The 17,574-nt window shown below is 38.7% G+C and overlaps 2 protein-coding genes across 2 annotated transcripts; one reads left to right on the top strand and one right to left on the bottom strand.

Annotated features, from left to right (window-relative positions):
* Positions 1 to 6,759: 6,759 nt before the first annotated feature.
* On the top strand, positions 6,760 to 8,778 carry LOC113011607 (uncharacterized). The gene is made up of 3 exons (XM_026151148.1): positions 6,760 to 7,675; positions 8,147 to 8,365; positions 8,571 to 8,778. The coding sequence occupies exons 1-3, from the start codon at positions 6,933 to 6,935 to the stop codon at positions 8,776 to 8,778; spliced, it is 1,170 nt and encodes a 389-aa protein (XP_026006933.1). The 5' UTR covers positions 6,760 to 6,932.
* A 185-nt stretch (positions 8,779 to 8,963) lies between these two features.
* On the bottom strand, positions 8,964 to 15,957 carry LOC113018250 (G2/M phase-specific E3 ubiquitin-protein ligase-like). Its single transcript, XM_026161315.1, has 13 exons — positions 15,670 to 15,957; positions 14,873 to 15,009; positions 14,302 to 14,608; positions 13,573 to 13,655; positions 13,344 to 13,396; positions 13,014 to 13,056; positions 11,789 to 11,859; positions 11,498 to 11,587; positions 11,064 to 11,374; positions 10,770 to 10,948; positions 10,308 to 10,477; positions 9,564 to 9,778; positions 8,964 to 9,464 (listed from the first exon to the last, which is right to left on the bottom strand). The coding sequence occupies exons 1-13, from the start codon at positions 15,857 to 15,859 to the stop codon at positions 9,229 to 9,231; spliced, it is 2,085 nt and encodes a 694-aa protein (XP_026017100.1). The 5' UTR covers positions 15,860 to 15,957; the 3' UTR covers positions 8,964 to 9,228.
* Positions 15,958 to 17,574: the final 1,617 nt, after the last annotated feature.

The raw sequence follows: 17,574 nt of genomic DNA, 5'->3' as shown, positions 1-17,574 counted from the left end.
TTGAGAAGCACAATTACATTAAGAAAACCGGAAAGGGTAGGTACTGTGGAGAAGGGAAATTATTTTACTGCTATTGTTAAATAATTGTCATTATTACCATTGCATTAATAATATAATCTGGAGTTTATATTGCATTCAGATGTTGAAACAGTGTGCGTCTTTCAGAAAGACTAAGTTGCAGGCTGACAGGAAGTTGCAGGTTTGCAGAGTGTGCCTTTTGCAGAACTGAAACCGAAAGCAGACGAGACACAGACAGTAGGTGAAGAGGTGACACAAAGAGCATGTGAGGTCAACACATACACACACATTAGTTAGATTTATTTAGAGGAGAGAACGGAAAGTACCAAGCCATGAAAATAGAAGATGATTTTCTGGGTGAAAAGTCATGATGATGTTGATCTGATCTATGTATAAAATGTATCTGTGACGCATGAAGGGGCGTCAGTAAATCAAACCCTGATGCTATAAAATATCTGTTCATGCTTTGATTAAGTCGAGGACTACTGGCTGTCTGCGTACAGAGTGTCTTCCCACACGTGTGTTCATTAAAATCATTGTTTGACCAAAGACCTTCTGGACCATGGGTGGTGTGTACTCTCCCTCCTCAATTTTGAATCTTAACATTTGGGGGCTCGTCCGGTGGTTGAGGAGGGAGAATTGGAGGTTTAGATGGAGAAATTTGGTGGTCTCTGAGGTGGTCTGACGGGCAGACATGAATTCCAGTGGTCGAAGTGAGTGGGCATAAGCCGGCTTATCCAAAAGGTAAGGCACTACCTGTTGAATTATTTCCAAAGTGTGCCAAATTGGACATGATAAAATTTAAGTCTACTCACTGAAGTTACTGGTGGATGTCTGTTTTGATTTTGATGAAAATTTCATGAGTTGAAGCAGTTAGAGTTCTGCTAAGAAGAATGAAGAAATGAAAGCAGTAAAGTCTGCTAAAGCAGTTAGAGTCTGCCAGGAAAAGTTTAAATACTGGGTTGAAGTCCCAAAGAAATTGAGTTAGAGTCTCAAGTAGTTGGTAGGGAATTGGTTATTGTGTTGGTTAGAGTCCAAATTTGGTCATAAGAGTGGACCTGAGCGGTCATTTTGTGAGTTGGAGTCTCCATTTGACCACTAGGTTGCACCTGCCTCAGTTATACACTTGTTTTGGGTGTTGATTGTTGTTTCAAAGTATTATAAATTATTCTAGAACGGCAGTTAGAGTCTGCTAGGAAGCGCAGTTCTCGGAGGTAATGCTCCCTCCCGGCCAAGGACGCTTGGCCCTGACCTATCGGCGAATAGGGTTAGTACGGTTGGCAACCGGGGAGAACTTGGGAACCTCCAAAATAGCTAGGAGTTGGAGTCTCCTTACCGTTTGGAACGGTACCTGCGCTTTTTTGGTCGGAAGAAGTTGGACTTCGGGCGTGTAACTTTAACTTAACACTTCAAAGTTTGGGTTGGTTGACGCTTTTAAATTGAGTTAGGGATTTTAGAAATGAGGCCAGAAACAGTTAAAGTCTTGATACTGGTTAATTGGTCGCAAAAAACTCAGGGAGTTTATCCGCTGGGCGGTTATTTTAAATTTGTCTAAATTGTGTAGGCGCTAAAGCTGACAGATCTGACAGTGGTTGTAAATATAAGATGTCTTTGTAATATAAAAACTTTAAGAGATCTCTGTGTGAAAGGAGTCTGAGGCAATGCTGGAGCTATTTTTAGACGGTGTGTGTGTGAGTGAAAATGCAAATTAGTAAGCAGTGAACTGTTTAAGCCACAGTTGGTTTTACAAATACTGCTGCAAACATTGTTGAGTGTGTGTTTAAACTGCCATTTATGTTTATTAGAGGACTATAAATAACGTTTTGAGTTGCCGTAGTGGATGTATAGTAATTGACTGAAGTTGGATGTAGATATATAAATATATTGAGTGCACTGTGTATACTTAAGATTAACATATTACTTTCAGTAGTAACTTCTCTCCAGCAGTTGCTGGTGTGTTTTATTTTTTCAATTTCTTGTGTGAATGCGGTGACTAGAAGGTTTTGAATGATGAATAAAGGTGTGAGAGGTATTTCTTTGGTGATGTAAAGTAGGATGTTTTAAAGTTTGAAAGTGTTTTTAATTTAAGAGATGCATGAGTGATGTTATAAGAGTTTAGTTTATTTAAAAGGTGTGTGTGAAAGGATTATGAAATCATTGTGTGAATGATGCTAGATTTTAGGTCAAAAGTTAGTAGAATTACAGAGGGTTTGTAGATTGTAAATACAAAATAAGTTTGATTAGCCTGGAGAAACAGCAAAGCAGCTTGAGCTGCTCTGAGCAGCTGCGTGCTGTGTGTGTGTAACAGGAAATGGTGTGGGTGACAGGAAGTTTGCATGCCCATATAAGGTGACGAGTGAGCACCCAGAGAGAGAAACAGATGAGTTAAACTCTAGGCAGATAAAGCGAATGGAGGTTTTGAGAAAAGAAATGAAAAGGATATTAATTGTATGTTTTAGTGTGTCAACACAGATTACAGATAAATAAAGGTGGACTTCTCTCAACCTGGAATTTTGAGTACGGCGCCAAAACTACTAGAGTAGCATAATTGGGAGAAAACAGGCCAGATTTTGGCTTAAAATTTTACAGCTTGACCTCGCACTTGTCCCCATCCTGAGAAGAAGCTCAAAGGACAGTTAATCTCCTGATGAAGACTGACAGAACATCGTGGACTTGAGAAGAATTAATAGCAGGCAAAAGACAGTGCAACGGAAACCACACTGACGACACCAGCAGCAGCATGTAAGGAACCACGAGGTGGAAACATGTACTGTAAATTACAGGCTGGGCAGTTGAACAGTGGGATAATGAACGGTGGTAAAGCACTGGACATTGATTGTCAGATTTGCCATGCTTGGAGTAATCTTGAAAGAGATGACTGAGAGGATCAACAGAAAAGAAGAAACCACGTGATGAACCATGCACGGTGGACAGCAGGCTGGTATGAACAGTGTGACATGACTGTTTAAAGGCACTGAATGTGGTATTTTGCCAGGCTGGGACTTGATCCAAAAGGAAAATACTGAAGAGAAACAGAGAAGAAACAGACTGTGTTTGCTGGAATTCAAGACAACAAAAGGACACTGAGAGAAGAGGACGGTGACCAGTGAGAGGCGAAGCAGGACGAGTTCGACTGTGAGAATACAGGGTGTAATTGGACTGAAAGTGAAGCTTGAACTCATGATGGTTTAGAGATGTCCACCGTCACAAACAAAGAGGTAAACAAGAATAGAAAACACACATACACAAAGTGTTACATGTGAAATTATTTCTGGAAAGAATCAGAAGTGAGATAGTTTTGAATTAAGAAATCAGAGAAAAGATGCATGAATTAAACCTGACTATAACATACAGAGGCAATGAAGAAAGCAGCTTACACTCACTGAACATTAACAAAATACATAGGAAAAGCAATGAAGACCTGCTTACACGTATATACATGACATAAGTTGGGATTTCTGACCAGAGAGAGGGAAACGGGTAGTTTAAGTACATATGAAAATAATGAAAATGTCTCAGTTGTGTTTCTATAGGGGCGAAACAGATCTGGATCAATTTTCCACGTGCAGCGGTCGGAAGAAACCTGTAGGTTAACTTGACTGGACATGCCAAGGCAAGTTTCTGGTTGAATTGTTCACAGCGCCATGTCTCCATAAACCTGACAAGTGGGCCCTAACTTCTGGCTGAGGAGCAGGGACGCGGTTAATAAGGTGGGAGCTTAAAATTTGGGTTAGCAAATTTGGGAAAGAAACTGACGGCTTAAGTGGAGAATTGTGCAGGAGTCTGACACACTGCAAAAGCAACATATGCAAATCCACATACACAAGCAGGAAATGCATTAAACTTATAAAGACAAGGCAGGCTCATGGAGTTTAATGCAGAGATAGAGATTAAACCTGGCTAAGAACACAAACATATGCAATGAAGAACAGCTTGCTATTTTGTATGAATGATACAATGGTGTGAATGTTTAATAAAATACATTTGAGTTTGTAATTGAGGAATAGAAGAAGCCATATGACGAAGGAACTTCCTGAGTGTGTGTGTGACTGTGACTTTCAGGAAGAGGAAGCATAGCAGAGACGAGAAGTGCAGATTGGGGTGGGGAATTTATAGTTTAGTGATTATATGATGTCGTAGGGGGTTTTATGCTGAATTTAAGAGTCTAAGGGGGTGATTCTTGTGTGCAAATTGAGTGGTTTTAATGAGACTTTCGGTGTATTGAGGAGGTGAAATTATGTGGTGGCAAGACTTGTGTGTTTAAGGTTGTTGTGGTGAGGGGTTGATTTTGTTAGTTAGGTTTGGGTTGGTGTTTTTGTTTTTAATAGAGGGAGTTTTAGGAAACATGGACATGTCTAAAAAATTGGGCCCATTATTTTGTAACAGTGCACTTAAAGAAAACCTGTCAGGTGATTTTGTTTTGTTTTTATGAGCTAACAATCAGCTCTATTTTTTCATTTCTGTTTTAAGCAGGCCTGCAACAGTGAATAACGGCGCTGAAAATTATCGGGAAGAGCAAATACAAGGGGGGCTTTCCAGATTACAATTGGCTGAGGAGAGCTACCTGTGGGGACTGATCAAGGTCGTAAGTCCCTGTAGAAAGGATTTTATGCGAGTCAATCCAGTCCAAAAGCATAAAGAAATATTTTCCTATGGAAAATAAAAAATGACTGAGCTCATTTTGCTGAGGGTGGAGTATCTGATCGTGCGGGAAGCTCCACTATCAGCAAATACATGGTGTGACTGCATGTGAGTGAGGATGAATAAATGTGGACAAACAATTTGTTTTTACCAGAAGAAAATTTCTGTTTTGTTTTATTAGGTGGGGTTAGGTTATGGGATTATAGTATATTGTTGGGAGAATGCCAAATGCTAAAGGGGAAATATTTTTTGATGTAACTCAGTTATCATTAATTGACTGACTGACACATGACTGATAACTGTTCTGTTTTAAGTTTATCTTTATGACATACATTGGATCAGGAGTGGGGAAACTGAGCAGTTTTAAGTTTTGTATAGTATCTTGACACATGAAATGTATCAAGATAAAGGGGGGTTTAGGGTGTATTAATTTAATTGTTTAATAATTTAGGATCATGTTAGGACTTTTGGGGTTTTTGATCATTTGGATATGGTAAAACTGAAACTGTTATTTTTATGTTAAGGTTAAAGGATTAAAGTGAACTGAATCCTGTTTAGAAGATACAATGCCGGTTTTTCAAAGCTGTGAATAAATCTTAGAGGGAAAATTAGTGAGGGATGAAGGGGTAGAACAGCTTTGATTTCTTTTTTGATTTTTAGAAGAAGTGGTTATAATGTAGGCTTACACATACAGATATTACATAGGAGGTATTTTTAGGATAAAGGGGGAGCTTATAAATAGAAATGATTTTTATACATATTGCATTTTGTGCTTTTAAAGGAGTTGTGGCTCAAATTTGTCTCTGGAGGGTCACGAGCCTTTGGCTAGCGCTATGATTAGCCAATCTACTGTGAGGATAATATGAGTTCATGAAGGATTGCACACGCTTACAGACACAGAGTTAAGAAACACACATGACAGTATTGATTCCAGGCAAAAGGCCTGAAATTGATTTAGTTTTTAACTGAACTTAAAGAAGGACCAAAGAGGAAGGAAAGCAGATATTTTGGTTAGGTCTGATAAACTAGAATTAGAAGGTATTGTTACATTGAAGGGAGCAAATGAAATAAAAAGGCTATACCAAAATGGGTTATAACATAGGAAATGTGAGGTTAAAATGAAGTTAACACATAGGAGTTGTTTCAAGGCAGCATTTAGCTAGGATGAAATGTATACAGGAGTAATTGCTTATATGCTTAAACTTAATTGATTAAAGTGGTTGTTTTCTTTTAGAGTAGAGGAACTTGCAGCAGCGACAATTTGTGCACAGGATGTTGATGATCAGATAAGGGAAAATAGAGCGAGCAACCGGACGTGAAAGCAGGGCTTAAAGAGTAACGTTGAAGAGTATACATAAATACAAGTCAATAAGTTAAGAAGATAATTAGGATCAGGCTTTTGATTAAAGAGTCCCAGATAGGATAAGTTAGGGAGGTGCAGGAAAAGGTGTTTTGTTTCCTTTGCAGAAGATCGATCTCGGCGACCACAGGAGGGGCGAGGATCCTGGAGATCTCGAGGTCCGAGACCACCAGAGAGGGTCTGCGGGAGGACACAATGTATTGTGACCTCTGGTGTTCCAGAGGTCAAGAGAGGGAGTGTGGAGAAGGGAAATTATTTTACTGCTATTGTTAAATAATTGTCATTATTACCATTGCATTAATAATATAATCTGGAGTTTATATTGCATTCAGATGTTGAAACAGTGTGCGTCTTTCAGAAAGACTAAGTTGCAGGCTGACAGGAAGTTGCAGGTTTGCAGAGTGTGCCTTTTGCAGAACTGAAACCGAAAGCAGACGAGACACAGACAGTAGGTGAAGAGGTGACACAAAGAGCATGTGAGGTCAACACATACACACACATTAGTTAGATTTATTTAGAGGAGAGAACGGAAAGTACCAAGCCATGAAAATAGAAGATGATTTTCTGGGTGAAAAGTCATGATGATGTTGATCTGATCTATGTATAAAATGTATCTGTGACGCATGAAGGGGCGTCAGTAAATCAAACCCTGATGCTATAAAATATCTGTTCATGCTTTGATTAAGTCGAGGACTACTGGCTGTCTGCGTACAGAGTGTCTTCCCACACGTGTGTTCATTAAAATCATTGTTTGACCAAAGACCTTCTGGACCATGGGTGGTGTGTACTCTCCCTCCTCAATTTTGAATCTTAACAGTACCAGTCGGCAACAGGAGACATCACTGATTGGACGTCCGCGCTGTTCATCTTTGGAACCGGAAGTTACTCTGCCTGTGGCGCATTTTTTTCAAACATGAACATTAGCGGTGACCCAAACATAGCTGTCGCTATTCGAGAATATTTTGATTCAGGACATACATACGAGGTGATACTGGATATGCTCAAGTGTAATCGTGACATTTCAATTAGTATGCGTACACTGAAAACGCATTTAAAAGAATCTGGACTGTACAGACGAGGCAACTATTCTCCACTTCCTGAGGTGAGGCGTGCCATTTTGGCCGAGCTTCGAGGACCAGGACAATTGTTTGGATATCGGACCATGTGGCAAGTTCTCAAACAAAAACACAAGCTGCGTGTCAAGCGTGATGTAGTTATGAGGCTGTTGAGACAACTAAATCCTCAAGGAATCGCTTTGAGAACTCGAAGGAGGTTCACAAGACGCACGTATCACTCCATGGGGCCCAATTACATATGGCATGTAGATGGCTATGATAAACTGAAACCCTTTGGCTTGGCCCTGTCAGGATGTATAGATGGCTTTTCAAGAAGACTGATGTGGCTTGTGTGTGGAGCAACAAACAACAACCCGGCTGTTATAGCTCACAATTATATAAACTGTGTAAAGAGTCTTGGTGTGATACCAATGAGATTACGAACAGACTTCGGGACTGAGAATGGGACTATGGCAGCAATACAGTGTACCCTCCGTCACGCGCACACGGACTATTATGCTGGATCGTCAAGCCACAGTTACGGATCATCTACTGGGAATCAGCGCATCGAGTCATGGTGGTCTTATTTCAGAAGAGGAAGGTGGGTACATTTGTGTCTGGTAGGTGTAAGCTACAGTGAAAGCTGATCAGATCGTTTTTTTTACATGCATTTAAGAAAATAGAGTAGCGTCCTGCTGGACGTGTTGAAAAGTTGGATGAGATAGACGTTAACAGCCGTCACTTTATTGCAGGAACTCAAAATGGTCACTGTCAGCTGTTGTGCCGAAATGAGCATGCTTGCCTAGATTTAACGACGCCAATACAAAATGAAAAACTCAGACCAAACTCTCCACTCCTCACAATCAACACACAGAACAGAGTGAAAAGAATACAGCATTTTTAACAAGAACATTACTGCAGGGTCGCTACAATATTTATGGAAAACTAATATGCATTACTTTGTTTGACATCCATTTGTGGCATGTTTTAAATGGGACCAAAATGTAACAAACCCTATAAAATGACCAAGAACAAAGCTAAATTGATTCTTAAATATTAATTATATACCCAGGTCTCAGTTTTGGATGGACTTGTTTGGAGACCTAAGAGACTCTGGAAACTTAAATGGAAGCCACGAACACCAATGCTTGCTGAGATTCTGCTTCAGAGGGGTTCTACAGAAAGACCTGGATGAATGCAAAGACCTCTGGAACAAACACAGGATCCGGCCAAGCAGACTTGCATCGTGTCCAGGGGGGATTCCAAACGAACTCTATCTCTTGCCTCACAGGTATTTGAGTTCTTAACAAAATGAATTAACCTTTTGCATCAAACTAAATGCAAGGTGTTGTTATTGCTTAAGTTGGTTAATATATATTCATAATTTTACACATAAGTATGATACAGCAGTTTATAACATGTCACTGCATGCGTTGATTTATATAGTTCCATATTGTCAGCAAAAAATCCTTCACTGTTCTATTTTCATTTTGCAGATATGGTTCAAGAGACTGTGGATTTGCTGTTGAGGAGAGGGAACTGGATGTGTTTCCCGAGGAGGGGCTACCGGTTGGATTGTGTGGTGATCCAAACATTGAGGAATATTTGCAACAGGCTGTACAACAAAACACACTGCAGCAGCCACAAGACTGGGAATCGGCCACAGAACTGTATTTGGCCCTGAAGGACATAGCTGGGTTTTAGATACCAACTGAACTTCAGTTTGTAATGACATTTGTCAGAGTTACTCTGACGAAGACACACACTGTGTTGAAACGTTAGTTTCTTTCCTTTTTTTGCACCTAATAAAACCTTTGGACTTGAGTGCTCCAGCCCTTCTGTTTTTCCTTCATTTTTTTAATGTTAGTACTGTTTCCTTTCCCTCTTGCTAAATTGAATATAATATTGTTCATAATATACAGCAACTGGCATGAATTTAAATATTAACATTTAACCACAAGGAAACATTTACAATTTTCTTTAATAAAACCATTTACAAATAGTGTCCAGCATTTCTGTCACTTTTCCAACATACACAATATTAAGAAAAAACAACTAAATGTTTAACAATATGGAAGTTGCTTAGGTTCAGCTGCCGTTGGCACACTACTTAACAGGGTAACTCAGTAACTGTAACTTGATGACCTTGCTGATTTAAGAACATCCAAATCCTGGAGCATTTTGAATTCCAAAGTCCATGTTGGCCTTAAAGATGCCATATGAGTCACAGATGGGTAGCTTCAGAGTATTTGCACAGGTGTTTGCAACTGGAAAAGGCGAATCACTTAAAAACTGGATGCATGGTGGTGGTGTCATTCCTGCCGGTGGAACTGCCGTCAGCCCTGTGGCAAACATCATCAAATCTTCCAGACACACTGCTGTTGCCTTCTCTGAAAGAAGAAAGTAAACACTGTAGTACATTACAGAAAATTAATTTCCTTACCTCTCCTTTCATAAAACTATAAACAAATAAAAACGGCCATTCAAACCTTCACAATCAAGGAGATAATCTGCCCAAAAGCCAAGTGTTAGGACCTCCTTATGCCGCTTGTTGCTTCCTGCTGGGCTGAGATCTGGTCTGAACATGCTCTCCAGTTCTGAAGCAGTCAGGGCCTTTGCAGAGAAGCATAGGAGTGGGGCCAGCACACTGGAATGTTTTTGCAGTGCACTTAAAAAATTCAGACTTTCCAGTCCATCTTTAAATCTGCAAAGGATAGACAAATAACTAATAATTGGTTTATAGCTATGACTATTGCAGTCTTCTAAATTGTGTTTAAATGACTTTACCTACTAGATCTTTCATTATAAATTTGGACAGATTTCAAATGCATACACAAAAATAATTAATAGTGCTCATAAATTAACTGTGACAGCAAAAAAAGAAGAGCTCATTGGGATTTCAGCATTTAAAAAAAAAAAAATAGTGCTTTCACACTGGAATAAACAAGTGTGTCGAAAAAGGGATCACCTCTTTTTATAAATAACTGAAAAATTAATCATGTTGCATGACATTATTATGGGTCATTGTGAACAATAAATGTATACTAAATTAGAGTTCTAGTGTCAAAAGGTTAATAGCGTGCAACAGTGGCTCAGGAATTAAGTTGTTGTTCATCAGATCACCGGATGCTACCGAATTAGTATTTTCATATACATCTGAAGGTCTGAAAATGTCAGTGGCTGCTGTGATGAGCAACTGGCCATCCTGAATTTAAAAGGAGTAATGAGTTTACCGTTGTATGACACTTTGGTTTCTTTCAAGGATGTACCATCTGAGGTATTCCTCCACAAATGCTTGTTTCTCACAAGGCTTGACATTTCTGAGGCATCCAGCAGTTTGGAAGATTGTGCTGTTTTGCAAAATAAGATTATGCAAAGACTCCTCTGATTCAGCTTTCAGGACCTATAACAAAAAAAAAAAAAAAAAAAAAAAAAGGTTTACTGTAAGAAAAACAAAAATAATTTTCACTACTTTTACGATTCATTCAAACATTGGATTAAAGAAATAATCAATTTGTTATTTCACTTGTGTTGTTGGGAGGTGGAAATCTGTCCTTTCAGATTACAGAATCTACCTTGAACCTACTTTCAAGATATGATCCAACACGGATAACTGTTATCCTGATTTAATCTTTTAAACTGGCCCCAAGTGTCTTCTAAGTAAACCCATTCCCTGAGCCTAGGTAATTTTCTACCTGATGTAGAACTTTTGTGATCTCCTCATCTTGCACATCTTCTACAGTGGCGCTGAAACTCTGATTCCCTGTGATGTGGTTGACCAGGTTCTTGGAGAGGAAATGTGGTGCTGGTCCCCCATGCACAATGGATACAGCGATCATCTTTCCTGCTAAAAAGTACTCATCTTGCCTGGCAGCTGTAATACAGGGCACATAATTATCATGGTTAATTGCTATTAAATATGCTAATGAAAAAAATAAGCCAATTTTTATTAAAATTTCCATTGTAATAATTACGGAGAAAACATCCACCTCTTGAATTATATACAAGATAACGGCTCTCTGGAGGTCCATCAAAGATGGGGCGATTTCTCAGACTGCCCATAAGAAGTGTGAGGAATTCACGCCTCGGGCCACCTGTATCCAAACCGTCTTCAAAGCTGCCAGCATCATCATTAAACTTGATGAACATGTCGTAGTTGTCAGAGTATGTGCTGCGTCGAAATCCTCTAACAGCTCCATCCCATACAGCTGACCTTGATATATTGAACCTGCTGACCTTCTTGTGGTCAAGTTCCAGTGCCAAATTTGCAATAATTTCATGTGCCTCCAAATTGGTGTCTCTAAAAAAAAAAGAAAAAGGGAAACTTATTTTTTAAAGGTGTATATACTTCTCTCATGATTGCATGATGTCTTGTACAGAACAAGATGGCGGTTAATTGGATTCAAATGTTTAAATTACTAACACAGGTTCTTCTGGGGGCTCAGCTTTGGCTTCGTTAGGAGTAGGATCTTCATCATCAATCACAATCGGTTCAAACAGCTGTGTGTAGTTTCTGCAGAGTGAAAACATGTACACAAAGTGTAGATGCAAAAATACAAATGCATAAACATGCAGTTCCACTTTTATAGAACGATTCTACTATTTATTTTTCTGAAGAATCAAATGTAAAAGAGTCAAACTACATACATTTATAATAATTGTGTGTATATATTTTGTGCAAACCTCTGGAATAATTACTCAAGATACAACGCACCTGTAACAGGAGCTCTCGACAGTGAGGCATTCAGTAGTGCCTGTATCGTTTTCTTCTTCCAAATCTATGACCTGGAAATACAGAAAAGAGGATGAATGAAAATTCATATTTGACCAATTGATAATTATTTTAATATAGGGAGCCTAAGTCTCCTCCCCTTCTGGTCTGCTCGTGGGTCCCTGAACAAAAGAAAAATGAATGGAAGTGAATGGAGCTATAAAAGTTATTTTCTGGTCTGCTTTGCCTTACTCTCTGAATCACACATATGTTGTACTTCAATTTAAATAATAAATAATTGTGTTTCGACTATGTCTGTAATGTAATTTGAGATTTGTTAGCTTGTAAAAATTTGTCCTTAAAATGACTACAAGTCAGATGTCGCAAATATGATGTCGCCTCAGAAGCTTTTCTCCCCCAGCGTAGCTGCTAATTATCACATGGCCAGATTTATAGTGGTTTTCTCCACATCATCCTGGAAGAAGGATTCGAAGCTCGCTAAACAAAACTAAGCTTTTCCTCTTCTCTGTGTCTGGTTCGATGATGTCAATTTTGTGAGACGAACATTTACATTTCGCCACGTCTTTTCAAACAAAACATAAAATAACCTTTGCCACCTGTCGCTTAAGCACTTTTTGGCATCAAAATGTGTTTATATACTTCACGGACATCATATTTTAAATCCATTATACACATCAAACGGGATCAGAAAATAATTTTTATTGGCTCATAGACTCCTATTTTTTTAGCAGTATGGGACCCATGGTCCGGAAGTAGATGGATGTACCTTAGGTTTCCTATCCCAATAGATTATCTAAAGGTACAGTAAGTAAGAATGAAATAAGAAATCCTGTGGTCAAATTTGTGTACTACAGTCTATCTTTATAAACAAACGAGTGACTCTCCCTCCTCCCGTTCCATGAGTTTCATGGCTACGGATCAGCGCCAGAAGATTCTAGATGACAAAGACGAGTCATACACAGTTAGTTTCAATGTAACCTTCCTTCCAACATGATTGAGACATTAGACTGCTTTGTGATTATTTCACTTAGTGTACCTTTAAGGGGTGGATGTTATAATCTATTGATAGTATGAAAATTGATGATGTGAAATGCATTGTATAATAACAATGAATGTAATAAGCAAACAGTGAATCGTCATCTAATTGCAAAGTAAAGGCGGTGGAGATTGTCTGCTGCACTGTTTTACTAATAAAATAGTTTTTTACCTGTTGTACTTCATTAGCAAGCACAAGATCCCCAGCACGCTTCCTTAGAGAACAAAGAAAAGCATTATTGTTGTGTACTGTGAAAATATTAATTGACACTTTGAAAATATTTAAGCATCTTGATTAACAAACAAGCAATACAAGTATTATGTAGTCCATGTTCCAAAAACCATATACAGAATGAATGACTGTGTGTTATACTTGTATAACTATGCATGTGACAAAAAAAGAACCTTGAACCTTTAACCTTGACAAAAGTGTATATCTCATTAATACAAAAGTTTAGGCAAAAAACAGTAAAAGATTACATGTTCTTAAAATATCACTTACTCATATTCTGCCGCTTTCTGTAAAGGACTGCTTTCATGTTGAAGTTCCCATGGCTGAAACAAAAACAAACACGCACGCACGCGAGCAAGCACGCACGCACGCACGCACGCACGCACACACACACAAAATGTATTTCACATTTAACTATTAACTGTTTTACTGAACTGAGGCAAATGGTGGTGGCTAAACAACAAGAAAACTCTATAAAAAAAATTTAAATTGTACTTACCAGTGTATCAGCAAGATCAAACTCAGAGGGCCTTTTAATAACAATCTCGGGGTCAGAGTCAGACAAGTCTGAGTTTTCTCCAACTACAAAACATGAAAACAAATCAAGCTAAGCAAACTAAATTCATACTAATGTATGAAACTTTATTTGATCATGAATAATAGATTAATACGAAAGGCATAAAGTTAGCATTTAAAAATCATGACTCAGTAGATCCAAAAATGGCTGAATTTCATGTTTCCAGGAAGAAACATAACATATACAAGCTAATTTAGGCAGCAATGGTGGCAGAGGAGTTAAAAGCCCGCCCTGTAATCAAAAGGTTGAAGGTTTGAGCCCTGCTCAGTCTGTCACAGTCGTTGTGTCCTTGGGCAAGACACTTCACCCTCCATGCCAGGTGGTGGTAGTGGGAGGGATAGGTGGCATCTGTGTACAGCAGCCTTGCTTCAGTCAGTGAGTCCCAGGACAGTTGTGTCCACATTGTAGCTAATCACCAGCAGTGTGTGAATGTGTATGGGTGAATGACTGGTTTTGTTGTGAAGTGTCTTGGGGGGGTTGTAGAACCCTAGAAGTTGCTATATCAAATACAGGCCATTCACCATTTTAATGTAGGTATGCTATTGACTTGCGTGCTTTATGCGTAATGTTATCATTTTACAATTTCAAAATTAGCAGTTGTTGAAACTAAGGGAATGTGTGTCAAAATCAAAACAAACATTAGCAGCTTACCATCTTCAAAGTCACTCTTCAAGCAGATGAAAACAGTGATTCTTTGATAAGGCTTGCCAACTTCAGCCTTATAAGCCTCAAGTGTAAATGGTCTTTGTGTTCCAGGGACAGTAATGACCTCAGTGCCATCCGGATACAGAAGAAGGAAAGGTCCATCTTTTAGATCTTTGTTAAAGTCCTTCATTTTTTTAACAGCTTGATTGAGCAGACTTGTGGCAGTAGCGTCAGGGTCTGTTGTTAGGAAAATTGTTTTTCCACGGTATGGCTTCAAACCACCCTTTTTTATGGTCATCAAGCCGACATTTATCTGTAAGGAAAAAACACATGAACAATGGGCCAAGTAGATACTAATATGACTCTAAGCAGATCTATTCAAACTTGAATATTTATTAACTGCTAAAGAGGGATCTTCCTGACAACCTAAATGTACAATTACTCGTAAACAATTGTTCTTATTCTGGATAGCTTTACTACACTGAACATTTTTTACACAACTCCCCTAAGGAATAACAAAAGAATGTCATTAGAAAATTAACCTCAACTTGTTTTCAGACTGAGCTAGCCAAACTACCTGAACCTTTCTTTTTTCCTTTTTCTTTAAGCCCTTCCTCCCTTCAGAAAACTTTTGCCTCTCTTCATTTTTCTTTTTTCTGTATTCTATGAAGGTGCTGAAGGTTGGAGTCGGGCAGTTTGAGGTAGTCTGTGATGCTAAAGGGAAACAAAGGAAAAATGTACTACAATGTCACACATTAAAGACATTCATTCATGTAACATTCCATTGTCCACACAACACGCAAATAAGGACAACACTGAATAATCTCACTAGAAAATTTCTACCAAGGAATGACAATGCAACTGATACTATTGACCAATACAATTCTACACCAGTAAGTTTTAATGTATAGACACATAATAGGGTTAGTTCCTAAAGTTAACCAAACATAATAAATGAACTAATTTATTATCGTTTCAGTTGTGGAAATGCTCAGAGGACTGTTCCACGAAGCAAGCTAATCCCAAAAGCCAGGCTCACTCTGAAAATCCAGGCTCGATTGCCCCAAATTCGGTTCCAGGAACGAGGCTAACCTGCAGTCTTTCTGCTCATTCATTATGCAATATGCTTGTGGACAAGTCTGGTCCGTGGCACCCTAGCTGCGAGGTTTGTTAACACTAGAACTGCCCTCAAACCTTCACTACTAGAAAGGTCTTGAGCAGTCATTTTGACAGCTGCGTGCATTTTCAAATGAGCCTCGATTTTCTGAGCTCGCTTAGTGGAACAGCCCTCTGGTCTGCTATGGGCTGGAAACAGCTAACGCTAGGCTAATAAATCAATAAATAACAAACATTTTATTATGCTTATTAACTTACTCGATGGGAGTGAAGTGTCTCCGATGCAAGATGCGTGATAAAGCCTCTCGCCACAGCCGCTGCAAAAGTTCGGCGACTCCTCAACCAGCTTTTTCCCACAGCTAGGACAAAACATTCCGCCGTTCTTCTTCAAACGAAATGCGCCACAGGCAGAGTAACTTCCGGTTCCAAAGACGAACAGATCGGACATCCAATCAGTGATGTCTCCTGTTGCCGACTGGTACCTACCCTTTCCGGTTTTCTTAATGTAATTGTGCTTCTCAATTTGTTTTTGTGATTCTTCTTTTGTTTTTGTGCTTCTTGATTTGTTTTTGTGATTCTTCTTTTGTTTTTGTGCTTCTCGATTTGTTTTTGTGATTCTTCTTTTGTTTTTGTGCTTCTTAATTTGTTGTTGTGATTCTTCTTTTGTTTTTGTGCTTCTCGATTTGTTTTTGTGATTCTTCTTTTGTTTTTGTGCTTCTTAATTTGTTTTTGTGATTCTTCTTTTGTTTTTGTGCTTCTTGATTTGTTTTTGTGATTCTTCTTTTGTTTTTGTGCTTCTTGATTTGTTTTTGTGATTCTCAGTTTTGTTTTTGTGCTTCTCAATTTTGTTTTTGTGCTTCTCAATTTTGTTTTTGTGATTCTCAGTTTTGTTTTTGTGATTCTCCATTTGTTTTTTTGTTTCTCGATTTTGTTGTTGTGTTTAGCAATTTGTTGGTGTGATTTGCACTTCAGGGCCTCTCAATTTTGTTGTTGTGTTTAGCAATTTGTTGGTGTGATTTGCACTTCAGGGCCACCGTAAAAAGTCCCTTTTTAAAACTTGTTTTATTAGTTTTAATCTTTTAACTTTATGCATCAAGCAAAAATGTAATTATATGCAACATTCACTGACTGTAAGAAATTTGTTTAATATTTAAACCTATTTTTCCAGCACATAAATTTTTTTTTTTTTGTGTGTTTACACTCAGTCTTTCAAATAGATGCAAGTAAAACACAGCAGAAAATAAATAAAGTCAAAGACTAGCGGTCCTTTTGCTCTATTTTCACCTGTAAAGCAGGAGCAGGGTAGGCGGAGGTTTACCCTGGTGCAGGTGTGCCGCAGCGGTCAGTGGAAGGATATGGCAGCTCTGTGAATTTCCCATTACATCGTTGTGCACTCGGTGCTTGCTTGGAAGTTTAGGGGTTTTTTTCGCTGTAAAAAGAAGTTTTCTTCCCACGCACAACGGACACTAATGTTTTTGTCACTTTTTATGGAATCAAACTCAAAGTAAGGTCAGTACTTCCACGCTTTAAACGCTGCACGCTCATACTCTCTCCAGTACTCGATATATGATCCATTGTTGATCTGCACACAGCTGTTGTCACAAACGTCGCCCTTGCTTACGTCACTGTCATGAGACATTCTCGCAAAAAAAATCACGGTTTTAGTAACGCAGTAACGCAGCGTTCCTACGGGAAAGTAACGGTAATCTAATTACCGTTTTTGCAATAGTAATCCCTTACTTTACTCGTTACTCGAAAAAAGTAATCGGATTACAGTAACGCGTCCATTTCTGCCTGGATGTTAAACTCAATTGTTACACCTGGTAGAGCAGAACGCTGATCATTTTATTAAAGATGAAAGACTTTAGACAGTTTTTCAACTCTCAGTAATGCCATAGTGATCGTTTGATATATGGACCTGCAGCGGAGTTTAGGCCCAGACACAGCTAGTGACGTTAGACTGAACAATCGGATATGTACTGAAGCACAAATTCAAACACATGGAGAGTTTAAATGGAACAATATCACCAGATTCTACAGAACACCAGAAATAACTGCTAAGATGGGTCCAACACATCTGTATTGCTGTATTGATGAATTTCTAACTTCATGTAGACTAAACAGCGGCCTAGAAATAGACTCAAAACCCTGAAGTTGCCCAAA

Source organism: Astatotilapia calliptera, chromosome 3 (assembly GCF_900246225.1).
Source record: "Astatotilapia calliptera chromosome 3, fAstCal1.2, whole genome shotgun sequence".
Lineage (NCBI taxonomy): Eukaryota > Metazoa > Chordata > Actinopteri > Cichliformes > Cichlidae > Astatotilapia > Astatotilapia calliptera.
Note: the sequence above shows the minus strand (reverse complement) of the source record. Positions and strands in the feature narration are given on the sequence as shown.

What these genes read in the sequence shown, in the direction of transcription:
- LOC113011607 (XM_026151148.1), top strand. Translation starts at nt 6,933, where the DNA reads ATGAACATTAGCGGTGACCCAAACATAGCTGTCGCTATTCGAGAATAT. An exon ending in TCTTATTTCAGAAGAGGAAG is followed by an intron (nt 7,676 to 8,146) that starts GTGGGTACATTT and finishes TTATATACCCAG; the next exon opens with GTCTCAGTTTTGGATGGACT. An exon ending in CTCTATCTCTTGCCTCACAG is followed by an intron (nt 8,366 to 8,570) that starts GTATTTGAGTTC and finishes TTCATTTTGCAG; the next exon opens with ATATGGTTCAAGAGACTGTG.
- LOC113018250 (XM_026161315.1), bottom strand. Translation starts at nt 15,859, where the DNA reads ATGTCCGATCTGTTCGTCTTTGGAACCGGAAGTTACTCTGCCTGTGGC. An exon ending in AGGAAAAAAGAAAGGTTCAG is followed by an intron (nt 14,609 to 14,872) that starts GTAGTTTGGCTA and finishes TTTTCCTTACAG; the next exon opens with ATAAATGTCGGCTTGATGAC. An exon ending in TCACAAAAGTTCTACATCAG is followed by an intron (nt 10,478 to 10,769) that starts GTAGAAAATTAC and finishes TTTTTGTTATAG; the next exon opens with GTCCTGAAAGCTGAATCAGA.